At 39.9% G+C, this 14,977-nt stretch overlaps 1 protein-coding gene across 5 annotated transcripts in view; it reads left to right on the top strand.

The window, feature by feature from the left end:
* Positions 1–444: 444 nt before the first annotated feature.
* Positions 445–14,977, top strand: part of abcc3 (ATP-binding cassette, sub-family C (CFTR/MRP), member 3) — a 58,755-nt gene continuing 44,222 nt past the window's right edge. For 2 of the 5 annotated variants that reach the window (XM_053684897.1, XM_053684896.1), the window contains exon 1: positions 446–715. In XM_053684897.1, the coding sequence (XP_053540872.1) occupies positions 680–715 (36 nt within the window). In that variant the 5' untranslated portion in view covers positions 446–679. Of the gene's footprint in view, positions 716–14,977 lie in introns of all 5 variants that reach the window. The other 3 variants (XM_053684899.1, XM_017483772.3, XM_017483773.3) reach the window with 3 other exon arrangements.

The following is a 14,977-nucleotide window of genomic DNA, read 5'->3' as shown; positions in this document are numbered from 1 at the left end:
ACAGTGCTAAACATGCCTCTGTCCCAACTTTTCTGAGTATGTTCCAGACCTTCAGTTCTAAATTTGTTTGTATTAATACGAATCTTTTATTTGTACGTTTTTCCGTTAAGTAGCCTAAAGGTTCAAGAAAATGAGCGAATCACAGATTTTTGTTCTTGTTGCGTTTTAGAAAAGATCCCAACTTTTATGGAAATGCGGTTTGTACAAAATTTTATAAAAAAAAAAACCAAACAAACAAAAAACAACAAACAAACAAATAGACAGACAAACAAAAACAAAACAAAGCAAAAAAAAAATGGAGCCAATAGGTTTAATAGGTTAAGGAGTTTAGGTGTAACACAGCATTTATTAGATTCTTTAATAATTATGTTACGACTATGAAAAGCAAGTGTGTGGGTGTGTGGGTGTGTGTGTGTGGCTGTGTGTGGCTGTGGGCGGGGCCTTGCGTGTCATGACAACCTCCGGATGACTTCTCCTGCTCCGTATTAGCAGGGACCCAGACTTTCCCTTGCGTTATCCATCTCTCAGCCGGATTACACGCTTCTAGTCACTCGTGTGTGAGAGTGTGTGAGTGTGTGTGAGTGTGTGTGAGCTATATGTTTGACCAGAAGCAGCTGAGCAGACACGGAGCCGCGTCCTTTCTGCCCGAGGAAGAGTGGAGTTGAGGCGCAGCGCCCAGATGAAGGCTTTGTGCGGATCTCAACTTCCCTTTTGGGTGAGTATCGATACGTCTAATATCCAGGTAGACTTAGTGCTCAACATGGTGCTTACATTAGACTTTACAAAACGACTAGACTTTCCTCATAAATCGCATTTTCTCTTACTGTAGGCTATAAAAGCCGAGTCGAGCTTTACAAATGCCTTAAGCAAAAAAACAAACAAAACAAAAACAAAACAAAAACAAAACCCTCTGGAGCTTTGCACGCTGAAGGATGTTCACCAAGATGTTGTTGCTACAACACAAAAACAAAGTTACACCATGTCTGAAATGTAGGTTATTCCTCCTGTTTGGGGTTAAGGACACACTAGTAGCATCAGTGCAAGCACTTTAACTTGGTCTAGCAGGAGGTGACATGGCTGCCTGCTTGTTTTGTTGTTACTTTCAACCTAAATGAAGCTCTCTTCAAACAAACTGCATTTGTTCATAAGGTTTTCCGAGCTAAATTCATTGTTCTGGGGATCTATTTTATTAAGTTCTCAAATAGCCTCTTAGAGTTATACAGGTTTGGTAGTGAGCACCAACTGCAACAGAACCCTTCATGGAATTTGTAATGGTTTTAATGGTTATAATGGGAATTGGTACTGGTTGGAATTGAAACTGTAGCGGTCTCTACTGTTAATTTGTTGTCGATTGGTGGAGGATTATGTCTATTGGGTACTGTAGGGCTGAGTGATATATTGATATAATATTGATATTGTGGTAAATGATCACATGATACACTTTTCTGAGATATCGCTGGTATAGTGATGTTTTTTTTTTTGTTTTTTTTTAAACATTTTTAATCCTTACAAATTAAATGGTACTGAATGGACGCTTTGATTTTACATAATAATAATTATTTTTTATAATCTTCTTTGTCTTTGTAGGCATTAAAGACAGTTTAAGTTTTTTTTTTTGTTTATTTTACTACTATTTTGCTGTTTAAATCATACATAGTGACACAACGCATCATATATCGTAGAAATGTGCTTAAGTATTGTGGTATGATTTTTTTTTTGTCATATCACCCAGCCCTAGATACAAGGACCAATAATGGTATTGGTTTTAATGGTTAGCTGATGGTTTGTAATGGTATTTGTAGTGGAAACCATTCAAATTTTTGAGATTGTTTCTCTTGTTGTTGTTTTCTTAGTAGGAATGTAAAAACATTAGTGTGGTGAAGGAGTCAGGAATTATGGATGAAATGGATTCATGATGTATGGATCTGTCGCTTTCCTTGTCTCCGGGATGGTTCTCTCAGTAGTACAGCTTATGTACCTTTTAATATTTATCTTTTACCTGAAAACATGGATATCTAAGGTACATAAATGAACCATAAATAGTTTTAAAGGTACACTGCATGCAACTTTCCAGGTAAAAGATACATAGGCCTACTACAGGTACAAAAGGTGAAGGGTACAACCCTAGAGACAGAGAGTGTAGAGCATGATCTTTACAATATATCTAACTGATCTTAGATTTCCTTACTATTGTGTTGCATTGCTGCAACCCTACACTAAAGTATTTCTGCTTTAAAAAGTGTATAGCTTTACACCTAGAAAGATAGGAGTAACATCATGGTGGCTTAGTGGTTATCACATTTGCCTCGCACCTCCAGGGTTAGGGGTTTGAAACCAACCTCCACCCTGTGTGCTCAGAGTTTGCATGTTCTCCCCGTGCTTTGGGGGTTACCGCTAGTACTCAGGTTTTCTCCACCAGTCCAAAGACATATGTTGTAGGCTGACTGGCATTTCCAAATTGTCCGTAGAGGGTGTGTGAATGTGTGTGCGCGATTGTGCCCTGTAATGGGTCGGCACCCCGTCCTGGGTGTCCCCTGATTTCCCTGTGAGAAGCTCCGCCACGACCCTTTGTAGGATAAGCAGTATGGAAAATGGATGGATGAAAAATGCTATTCTCTTTGAGCATGGGCATTTTAAATCCTGACTACTAATATATTAAACTTTAACATTCTTAACTTTTCATTTAAACAAGGTAATGCCCATGTAGTTGTGTCCACGTTGGAAATCTGGTTTATCTCAAAATCCGTTTTACATTTTTACAGTTGACATTTTTTTCGTAACATGTCAGGATGTTATGAACAGACATTTGTAACAGTGTCCGATAAAATACGATGTTTTAACTTCTCCATGAAGATGAAAAATCCGCTCCACTATTGGTGGTACAAACAAACAATATATATTGCATTGCATTTTCTTAATATGATATATGAGAATCTTACACTAGTTTTTTTGTGATCGTTGCAGCCGAAAATGCTCGATTTTGCTCCGTTTTTTCTCTTCTTCAAAATTTGCGATGCAACTTGCAGAGTTTTTTTGTGCTTTTTTTTTTGCGTAAAACTACGGGACTTGTGATGTTTGTTGGTAAATGAGACCTTTTAGCCGCACTCATGTTCAACACACATGAATCGAAGCTGGCTTTGGCTGAATGCGCATTGGCGCGTTGTGATGATGTCACGTGCTGCGTCTCGACTGAAATCTGCGGAGAATCTGCAGCAGTTTTGAAAAATTGCAAGCTCCTCCGAATATTGTGGAGTATCCTTGATCTTCTCGATCAGAATAATGTAAAAATTATTATTATACATAAAAAAAACAAACATCTAAAATAATTTGATTTCACTTCAAGTTTAATGATAATGAGTCTTTATTGATAACATATACAATACATAATTATACTGTAGGCTTGATTACAGCATAACACGCTAATTTAAAAAGTGTCCAAATGTCGGGACAATTGTGACAAGAGCATCAAGTGTACATGTCTAAAACACACAGGGATAAAACACAGCGGGTCAAAGTAGTGATGTGAGGCGACACTACACGAAGTTGATATTTTCAAGTTAGTTCTTGTTTTTGCTTATGTCATAACATCTGTGAGCAATCATTCTGTTACCAGCCTGACTTTTTAATAAAAAAAAAAAAATGCAGTTAGTCATGTTTCTGAGAAACCACTAAGCCCTCCAACCTGAAACCTTTCTTATGTCAGAAAACGTTACAGCTTTAATTATGACAGTTACAAAGCACTGACACAGGAGACTCCTTCCAACATTGCTCAATAAATATCTCTTCACACATACACATTCATATCAATATTGTCATGTTTTAAAATCTGTTCATGTAGTTTCGTATATGATATGTCTATAGAAACATATTAGAACGAGTGTATTAATATAAACCTGTGATTTACCTTGTATCCAGAGCTACTGCTGGATACAGTTGAGGTCGTAAGTTGGATGATCGGTGTAAGTTGCTATTATTATTCTTTTTTTTCTTTCATTTAGTACTGCTCTTCAGAAGCTACATAAGACATGTTTCCCATAAGATGAAATAATAACAATTTACACCGATCATCCTGTTTAAAAGTTTACACCCCCTGCCTCTTAATGTATCGTGGTGCCTTCTTGATCATCCGTGAACGTTTGTACCTTTTGTAATAGCCGTGTACGAATCCCTCAGTCGTCCTCAGTGTGAAAAGATGGATCTCAAAATCATATAGTCGCCGTTGGAAAAGAGTCAAACATGTAGAAGATGCTGGAAAAGTAAATAATGTGCAGGACCTGGAGGATTTTTCTGAAGAACAGTGGGGCGGTTTAACTGCTCAGGACAGACAAGGGACTCATGAACAATTATCACAAAACGTAAACACAGTCGTTCATCATCCAGGTAACACATAGTATTAATAATCAAGTGTAATGTAAACTTGAACTAGTTCATTTGTGTAAATTCAGTTATTATTGTGTATTGTGGACTATATTTACACATCTGTTATGTGAATGTGAAACATTCAGGGCAGGACTAAATAAAAAAAAAACTAAGAGCAATTTTTATGATCTCTCTTATTTAAAAAAAAAATTCAAGGCGTATGTAACTTATAACCTTTCAACTCATAACTTATTACCTCAACTTTATATATTAAATCTATATTTGAAAACAAAAGCGAAAGATCAAGAGCAGTATTTGTGTGTCGATGAGGGAAAAAAAACACTTTACTGTTGTACTAGAAACCTCTGTTCTCCAAGAAAGTGAATTATCCATTGGAATTCTTCGTCAGGATATTAGACATGATTAGCAACTTGGTTTTAACTTAGCGAGAGCTGAGACATATTGCTGTATGATATACTGTATGCAACCGCACGCATTGGCCCTCACAGCCTTAGCTAATCACTAAAGATAAGATTTGTGAGTATAGCAGTTTTAGTATCAGTGTGACTGCTTATATATTTAATCCGTTAAAGCGATATGAAGAATTTTCATACTAATAATAAGCGAGAGGAGTGTCCAAGAGCTGTGGAGAGTTAAGGATCTTGCTCAAGGCACTAGGCCCAAGCTTCTCATCAGTAGCACAAAAAGTTTAAGCACTGAGCTTATTTCTACTGTCCATGTATATCCCGGAATGTTAGATGTCCTTTGTTCCGTCAGTGTTGGGGGACAAGAAACTCACGCAAGGCCTGGTGTTCAGAGGTTTTTCAAGGCTTCGTCTGTAGATTTCAAAGTCCTAGGTTTTAGATTTCTGCACCACGCTCTGTATGCCAGAATATGCAAACCTGAGTGCTACATCAACAGGCTGAAGAAAGCGGACGGAGGAGGGGAAGACAGAAATGGGAAGACTCAACGGTGTGGCTGACCCGTGTTCGCTCTGGCTTCAGGGTACTTCTAATCACACCAGAAACGTCCACGTTCACTTAGGATCAGAGCTTTTCACTCGTGGATTAGTGTGAATTAATATCAACATATTACCGTAGAAAGGTTGCCTTGTGGAAAACTCGGTTCTTAAAGTGTCTTCAAATGTAGTTTTGGGTGACTGGGTATAGCAGAGCTGTGTGAAAAGAGGACAAGTTTAAGAGAGGGCGTTCATGAGAAAGTTAAGAGCTCTTGCTTGTCATGCTCAGGTCACACATGAGAGCTAGGTTTCCTGAGCTCAGCAGAACAGACCGAAGTGTTTCTCACCAGTTAACCAACATTTTAACAACTCGCTATATTGATTTTGTCACACTGAATTTGAATGTAAGCGTTTCTTTAATTTGTGCTCAGCGGGGTTTCACAGTATCCCAGACCAAAGCTTTTATCTTTTGGTTTATCTGTTCAAATGTGGTAGAGTTGGGTGAACTTTCAGTGTTCATGCATTAGAGTCAGTTACTAAGCAAACAGTGCCAAGTCAAAGTAATTTCTGTAATGTAATAGTCTGAGGTTTGTGGAAATGAATCAGCATTTTGTGTTGCACTGATACTGGCCTTAAACACAGCACAGATCTTGCATGTGAAAACAGCCTACATTTTCCCACATCTGTCAACATCACATCACTGTGTTTCACATAACTCGGCAACGGAAGGTTGCAGAGAGTCAGCTTTCCGTAATACTCGTGTCGGATAAGCCAGGTTTTCCAAACATGTGTCTGTAATAACTATGACCAATTTGTGATCTCAGTATACTGTGAATTACAGGCACGCGAGTGTACACCTCATGTCCTCAGTGCACATTGGTTGATTGTTTTTATTACAATTACTTGTTTTAGGGCTTTTGGCCGTGCAAGTTGCATTTGATCATAAGTAGGTTACCAAATTTCCCCACGGGGATCAATGAAGTACTCTCTATCGCTATGCCCATAACTTGCAAAAGGCTGTGAAAAAGTATTTGCCCCATCCTGATTTCCTCTGTTTTTGTGCATTAATAAATAGTTTTAGATTTTCAAAAGAAATACAAAATAAAAAAAGCCAAGCTTAAGAAACACACAACACAGTATTTATTTATTTATTTAATTGAAGCAAAAAAAAAAAAAAATGATCCAACACCTATCATCCATGTGAAAAACTAATTGGTCCCTTAAACTTAAAATCTGGTTGTGCCACCGTTAGCAGCACTAATTGCAACCAAACGCTTCAGATAACTGGAGATCAGAGTTTCACTTACTTCTAGGACTAGGATTTACTCCTATGTTTTGGATCATTGTCTTGCTGCATAATCCAGTTGTACTTGAGTTTCAACTTACGGACTGAAGACCGGACATTCTCCTTTAGGATTTTCTGGTAGAGAGCAGAATTCATGCTTCCCTCAATTACTGCAAGTCACCCAGGCCCTGACGCAGCAGAGCATCCCCACACCATCACACTTCCACCACCATGCTTGACCGTAGGTATGATGTTCTTTTTGTGGGATTCTGTGTTTGGTTTACACCAGATGTAACAGGACCCTGTCTTCCAAACAGTTCCATGTTCGCCTCATCAATCCACAGAACATTCTCCCAATAGGTTTGGGGATCACGGTGTGTTTTGGCAAAATTCCTACGAGCCTTAATGTTCTTCTGGGTTAACAGTGGGTTTCCATGGGTGCCATCTTTGCCCCAGTGTCTTTCTAGAGTCTGATGGCTTGCGGGAAGAATCTGCAAACAGTCTGGCCGTGAGGGCCCGAATGCTTCGGTACCTTTTTTCAGACAGCAGGAGGGTGAAGAATGTGTGTGAGGGGTGTGTAGGGTTATCCACAATGCTGGTGACTTTGCGGATGCAGTGTGTGGTGTAAATGTCTATGATGGAGGGAAGAGAGACCCCAATGATCTTCTCAGCTGTCTTCACTATCCGCTGCAGGGTCTTGCGATCTGATGAGGTGAGGTTCTCAGTTAGGTGAACACCAAGGAATTTGTTACGCTTGATGATCTTCACAGAGGAGCCGTTGATGTTCAGCGGAGAGTGGTCGCTCCGTGCTCTAATTTTTTGTTTTGTCCACATTCAGAGACAGGTTGTTGTCTCTGCACCAGTCCGTTAATTGCTGCACCTCCTCTCTTTATTCTGACTCGTCGTTCTTGCTAATGAGACCGTCCACAGTCGTGTCATCGGCGAACTTGATGATGTGATTCGAGCCGTGCATTGCTGCACAGTCGTGAGCCAGCTGATTAAACAGCAACGGACTGAGCACACAGCCCTGAGGCGCCCCCATGCTCAGTGTGGTGGTGCCGGAGATGCTGTTCCCGATCCGGACAGACTGAGGTCTCCCAGTCAGGAAGTCCAGGATCCAGATGGAGATGGAGGTGTTCAGGCCCAGTAGGTTCAGCTTTCCAATCAGGTGCTGAGGAATTATTGTGTTGAATGCTGAACTGAAGTCTATGAACAGCATTCAAACATAGGTGTCCTTTCTGTCCAGGTGGGTGAGGGCCAGATGTAGGGTGGTGGTGGTGGCATCATCCGTTGAGCGATTAGGACGATACGCCAACTGCAGGGGGTCCAGTGAGGGGGCAGCAGGGTCTTGATGTGCCTCATGACTAGCCTCTCAAAGAACTTCATGATGATGGATGTGAGTGCAACGGGAGTCATTGAGGCAGGACACTGAAGACTTCTTTGGCACAGGGACAATGGTGGTAGCCTTGAAGCACATCGGAACGATGGCGCTGCTCAAGGAGATGTTGAAGATGTCAGTTAAAACATCTGCCAGCTGGTCCAGCAGCCTTCCGTGGGTTGACTCTGCGTAGACTTTCCCTCACATATGGCACATATCACTGTCACAGGCGGTTAATGTTGTCCTGTAGTTGCCATGAAGTCACGTAAGGAGTTGTTGGCTATCAGTAGCTTTCTGTTAGTGGAGTCATGAACAGTGACCTTTATTGATGCAAGAGAAGCCAGTAGGTCCTTTGATGTTGTCCTGGTCTCTTTTGTGACTTCATGGATGAGTAGTTGCTGTGCGCTTGGAGGAATTTTGGAAGGTCGGCCTTGGGAAACCCTGGGAAGGTTCACTACTGTTCCGAGTTTTTCCATTTGAAGATAACGGCTCTCACTGTGGTCCTTTGGAGTCCCAGAGCCTCAGTTAGCGCTGTATGGACTAATACATGTTCAGAATACATCTTGAAGGATATTTATGCTTTTCTGTGGGTTGTACCGTGCATTTTTTTTAAGAACAACCATCCATCCATTTTCCATACTGCTTATCCTAGACAGGGTCGCGGGAGACCTTGGACCCCAGACCTATCCCAGGGAATTCAAAAGGCAAGGGACACCCTGGATGTGGTGCCAACCCATTGCAAGGTAAAATCTCACACACACTCACACACTACGAACTACTTGGAAATGCCAATCAGCATGTTTTTGGACTTGGTGAGGAAACCGGAGGAAACCCTCTAAGCACAGGGTGAACATGCAAACTCCACACACACAAAGCGGAGGCAGGATTTGGACCCCCAACCCCAGAAGTGCGAGGCAAACATGCTAACCACTAAGTCACAAATACCTATTTAACCACCTATTATGCTAAAAACATTGTATTGAAGAAGAATACAACAGTGATAACAAAGCCTATCACCTAATTACATTTCAGAAAGTGTACATGGTAAAATAATTATTGTACAAGTCATATATGTAGAAGTTATTGGATTTAATACTGCTTACATATTGGATTTGTATACACAAACCTATATTGACTGGCACCATACTTAGATCAAGATGAACAGGAATTAGACATAGTGATGTCCTGGCCTAATTTTACATGAGTGCTAGTGGATTTAGCCACTTAATCTGGAAGAGATTATCACATTAAGTCTTTCATACTGAACATTACAGTGTGTAGAACTCAAGCAACTAAACATATATGGCAATGGGGAAAACACTAAAAAACAATTATTACAGACAATTAATTGTTGTTGTCCTATTATTACAGTATTCACAGTATGTCTAGCATTAATTAGTAATTAGTTGGTTTTTTTTTTTTTTTTGGGGGGGGGGGGGGGGGGGGGGTCAACTTCCTGAATTTGGACTTGTCTGACATTCTCATGACTATTTACAGCATCAAAATGGTTCATTGGTTTATTGCCTAGTGGGGTTGTAAGGACAAACCCCAGCCAATTCAGGTGAACAGTTAATCTGAGCCGATAACCTCTTAAAGTCTTCCACTGCCACTTTCCCCGTGTACTGAAACCCTTTGGCTGTGTGATCCATTACTGTTGTAAACACGCTACATTGTAACCTTTGCTGACCCTATTAGCATGTTCATAACTTTATTGTATTTAACAGCTGTTAAATGCACTAAAGAACACAAATGTTTCTTTTTAATATACACCACTGACTTGTTTGTTTTTAAGTGGTCGGTTAACAACAACATGATACCTGAAATTAGATTTATCATACTGTGAAAATTTCAAAGCATATCCTGCACATCTCCTATCTCTGACAGCTGTAAAACGACACTGGAGCGATATCTCGGCTCATCTCATATTCTGAGAAAAAGAGAGTCACGAAAAATAAAATTCTGAACCCCAGTGTAACTCGACACAACTTTACACCTAATGTATGCTTCTTTCATAACTGGAGTAGCAAGAATACAACCACATGAGTAATTTTCAAACTAAGATAAAATCAGAAGATACTGTTAAGCACTGCTGTAATACAGACTTTTCTAAGAATAGTTCTGTTTGTGATGCACCAGTTACAGCGAAATCCCCCAAGTCGCAACTTATTATTCAGTTATTGATTTTCAAGCACACTATACAGTAACTACTATGAATTATTCAGTAACTACAGTGAAATAATAGGAAAGGAAAGTCATTACAATAGTAGTTAAAGCTGCAAGCAAGTTTAAAAGGGCCAAGCCAAAGGCACAGTAAGCGCAATGCGGAGCCTGAAGAACACGAAGAGGACAAATAAAATGTACATGAATGAATAAAAGATAGGTTCAGAAGCACAGCTGAGAATAAGACTGAACAGGAAATGAACATAACAGAGGCATTTATTTGCATGCCAAAAGGTTGAAAGGTTACTGCAATGCTGAGCCACAAAAGAAAGGAACCGAAAGACAAAACATTACACAAATTTTTAAGAACTTGCACTACATGGGAATCGAACCCAGGACCTTTAGAATTGATATTTATATCAATTCTATATATCTAACCTTATATCTCTATAATACTAGGTAGCACTGTGTTAAAATGTCTCAAGTACCTAGAGGACATGCTAGGAATGATCTCTACTAAATTTTGTGCTGATATGTCAAATATTTTAAAAGGTATTACAATATATGACAAATTTCAAAATGGAAGACAGGTGATTTGTTCGACCCTGGCAAAATTGGTATCCATGCATTCGACATGACCCACTGAATCTGTAGACACCAAGATCATTATATTCTGTCAAAGTATTCAAAAGTTTTAAGCAAGAATAATCATTTTTCAAATCTCATGACCTGTAGGTGGCGCTGTTCTCAAATCTGGCATGAACTCTCAGATCATGCTGCTGATGAAGCATACCCAGTTCCATTACAATTGATCAAAGTATAGCTGAGATACAGCCTCTGATCCAATTTTTGGTCAACATAGTTACATTTGCAACATCATAACTAAGACATGGATTGTGATCAGCATGAGGAGAGTAATCTGGTGAACTAAATTACTTTTCTCTAGGACAAAGTGATCAACAATTATAACCATTTGAAAAGTGAAATTTTGAACTAGTGATGGCGCTATAGAGTTGGTCCTAGAGACCCCATAATTGGTCGAGATACTAATCATGGTCATATCTATGAGTGTGCCAGATTTCATCATTTTCCTACTTACGGTTTATAGGGTTGCCATAGTCTCCCTGTGGGGAAGAAGAAGCAGAATAATAAGAAAACTAACGGATACAATAGGTGCCCACGCACCTTCGATGCTTGGCCCTAAAATATGTCTGGATCTGTAGACTGGGAAAAAAAAAACCCCGTTCCTTAAAAATATGGTAAACTACATTGAAGTTGAAACAAAGGATGTGGAATGAGAAGGATATTTAGTTCATGTTTATGTCATTTGTCTTTAATATCAGTCAATAGCATTAAAATAACAACTGGTTGATTAATGTATAACAATAGAAAATTATTGTCCATGGGTTACACATGTAATATGTAACCCATGGTTACACATGGGTTACACATTACAAAATGCACAGATATAAGTCAAGAGGTTCAGTTAATGTTCACATCAGTCATCAGAATGGGGGGTTAAAATGTGATCTCAGTGACTTTGACCATGCCATGACATCATTGTTGGGGCCAGACAGGCTGGTTTGAGTATTTCAGAAACTGCTGATCTCCTGGGATTTTAATGCACAACAGGCTCTAGAATCTAGAACAGAATGCTGTGGGGGGAAAAAACAACCAAAGAAACATTTGAAAAGGCTTTGTTAATGAAGAAGATCAGAGGAGGATGGTGATTCAAATAACCACTCTTTACAACTGTGGTGAGCAGAAAACCATCTCAAAATATGTAACACGAAGAATAGGAATCTGTGGCTATGGTGGTCACAGAAACTGGGCCGGGTGTGAAGTGTTTTTTGAGATGCTTTTCTCCTCAACATGTCTGGCAATAACAACCATGCCATAGTCAACGGTTACTGTATCTGACTGATTTTATACATTGCTCTGCTGCCACATTATTGGCTGATTGGATAATTGCATGAATCTATAGTTGCATTTACTGATACAACTTTCATTAAACAGCTTTCCAACCTTTTCCCTGTATAGTTTATAATGTAGACTTGATGTGCTGAGATCAGCTATTGATCTACAGTAAAAGGCAAGATCCAAGCATTTATGAGTCTCAATATCTCAGTGAAATAATCTGAAATTGTTATGTACAGTTTGGACATAACATGTTGGAGTGGCAAGGCCAGTTCAGTTGAGTTAATGTCTGGTGATTGACTTGGCCAGTCTAAAACCTTACACTTTTTCAACCCGATAAAGTCCTTTGTTGCGTTGGCACTGTGTTTTGGATCTGTCTTGCTGCAAGTTCCTCCTTATTAACAAAATATTCCTGTAAACTTCTGAATTCATTCTGCTGCTACCATCACAAGTTACATCATCAAAAAAGATTAGTGAGCCTGTTCCAGAAGCCGTCATGCAAGCCCAAGCCATGACACTACCTCCACCATGTTTCACAGATGAGCTTGTATGTTTTGGATCATAAGCAAATCCTTTCTTTCTCCCCACTTTGGCCTTTCCATCACTTTGGTAAAGGTTAATCTTGGTCTCGTCAGTAACAAAAAACTTTATTCCAGAACTTTTGTTACTCATCTCTGTACTTTTGCAAATTCCAGTCTGGCTTTCCAATTCTTACTGGTGATGAGTGGTTTTCATCTTGCGGTCTGGCCTCTATATTTCTGCTCTCAAAGTCTTCTTCGATTGATGGATTGTGAGACCTTCAACCCTGTGGAGATTGTTGTTAATGATAATGAGTCTTTATTGGTCACAGTAGAGTACAGTGAAATTGTTCTCTTTGCATACCCCAGCCTGTCAGGAGGTTGGGGTCAGAGCGCAGGGTCAGCCATGATACGGCGCCCCTGGAGCAGAGTGATGTTGGTTTTTTTTTGTTTTTTTTAGGGGGGGGGGGGGGGGGGTGTGGTTCACAGCTTTTCATCATCCAGTCATCAGCTTTTGTTGTTTTCCTTGGATAACCCATTCAGTGTCTGTTGCTCAGTACACCAGTGGTTTCTTTCTTTTTCAGGACATTCCAAATTGTTCTATTGGCTATGTCCAATATTTGTGCAATGCCTCTGATTGATTTCCCCTCTTTTCTCAGCTTTAAAATGCTGCAGGGCTTGGAGGTAGAAATAGGATTAGTTCGATTTACAGAATCACTATGTGAGGTCTTGGACAATCTGGAATGGGATGTGAGCTTTAGGAAAGCAGGAGATGGTTGGGAATATTCTCTATGAGATTCTTTGAGAGAGTTTGAGCTTCTGGGGTTGTCAGAAATGGAAGAGCAAGATCCGGGGAAGAGCCGAGTACGGCACATGCTGCTGGAGGAATGGGTGGTGCGGGTTGAAGGCTCCGGAGTCTCCGGGATTATCCATGAGACCTCAGCATTTCTCACATAGGCAGCTCTCTGATCGTGACATTGGCTTATCCTTTTTAACAACAAATGCAGTCTTCACAGGTGAAACGGAAGGCTAAAACTAAGAGTAGATGTTCCCAGCTAGTTATTGTTTAAACCTTCAATCTAACAGGACACAGCTGGGTAACAAGGACCACCTGTCAGTCACATGTCCCAATATGTTACTTAATGTCCTTTAACAAATAAATACCAGGAAATAAAAGCTATAAATCTAAACTCATAGTCATGTTTTGATCTAAAACCCAAATGTCTGCAGCAAAAACAATTGAATTGGCCTTGCCATTCCATTCGGGGACTGTACTTCTTGAATAATGTGAGAAAATCACTTGGTCAGCTTGCACACTCATATGAGTTTCACTTCTTTGTCTGGTTTTACTGCAGTGCTGTAGACACTAAAAAAAGCCACATGGAACCTGCAGTGGTTAGGAAAGCAAAACTGGACATGGGGAGCCTCACATCCAATAAAGCTTAATTATATGACCAAATAGCTGGGAATGTATCGTATTTGTGTCACAATCTCCCCTTCTGGCAGCGCACTCGGAGAGACGGAGGCCGCACGCATGCACGAGCTATGTGCACAAGTGCTCAGCGAGCGCATGCTCTTCGGATGTTTGTTTGTTTTGTTTCTGTTCTGTCTCCTCCCTGTTTTGTCATTGGTCGTTGTTCGAGGGTGTGGCTTCATTGTTTTCAGCTGCCAGCACTTAACGCTGATTATGTTCGGGATATATACCGCTCGCTTCCCATTACACCTCGCGGAGTATTATAGTTAAAACAGTTAGATAGATAATGTTATGTACCTCGATAGAATTAGTTAATTTAAACTTTAGATTATTTAGTCCACGCTGGTTTTTCCGCTCCCAGTTCATAGTACTAGTTCATGTTTCCTTCTTTTGTGTTTTGACCCTGTTTTCTGTGACTGCGACTTTGATTCCTGCTTTGCCCCGTTTATGCCTGTTTGCCGATCACCCGACCCACTGCCTCTTTTTGACCACGCATCTGTTTCACGTTTTGGATTTGTCTGCCTGCCTCCTTAAATAAAAACGTCTTTACCTGCGCTTGCTTCCATATTCTACTCCCTTACGTCTCGGGACGTGACAATTTGATTTTAATTAAATGTCCAATTAAAATCTATTTCCCTGCCCTTCTTCCAAAATCCACCTAGCGAAATGTAGTGTTACTTCCTTGTATTGTGGAGTAACAAAGTACTTAATTATGTTTTAATGCTATGTTTTATTGGACCTCTTATCCTCAGACTCCTGTTAGGACTGTTTTTTTTTTAGTGTTTTAGTTGTACACAAATGACATTTTTATAGCGTTCATTCAAGTAAGTGGATTATAAACACAGTTATTAAACTTTTGTTTGATGTCAAGGGTAGTCTTGCCAATTCTGTCATAATTACTTTTTCTCAGTGGGTCAGTGAGAACAAT

The sequence above is a fragment of the Ictalurus punctatus genome, chromosome 13 (assembly GCF_001660625.3).
Source record: "Ictalurus punctatus breed USDA103 chromosome 13, Coco_2.0, whole genome shotgun sequence".
In the NCBI taxonomy this organism is placed as follows: domain Eukaryota; kingdom Metazoa; phylum Chordata; class Actinopteri; order Siluriformes; family Ictaluridae; genus Ictalurus; species Ictalurus punctatus.
The sequence above is the reverse complement of the archived record's forward strand: the minus strand, read 5'-3'. Positions and strand labels throughout refer to the sequence as shown.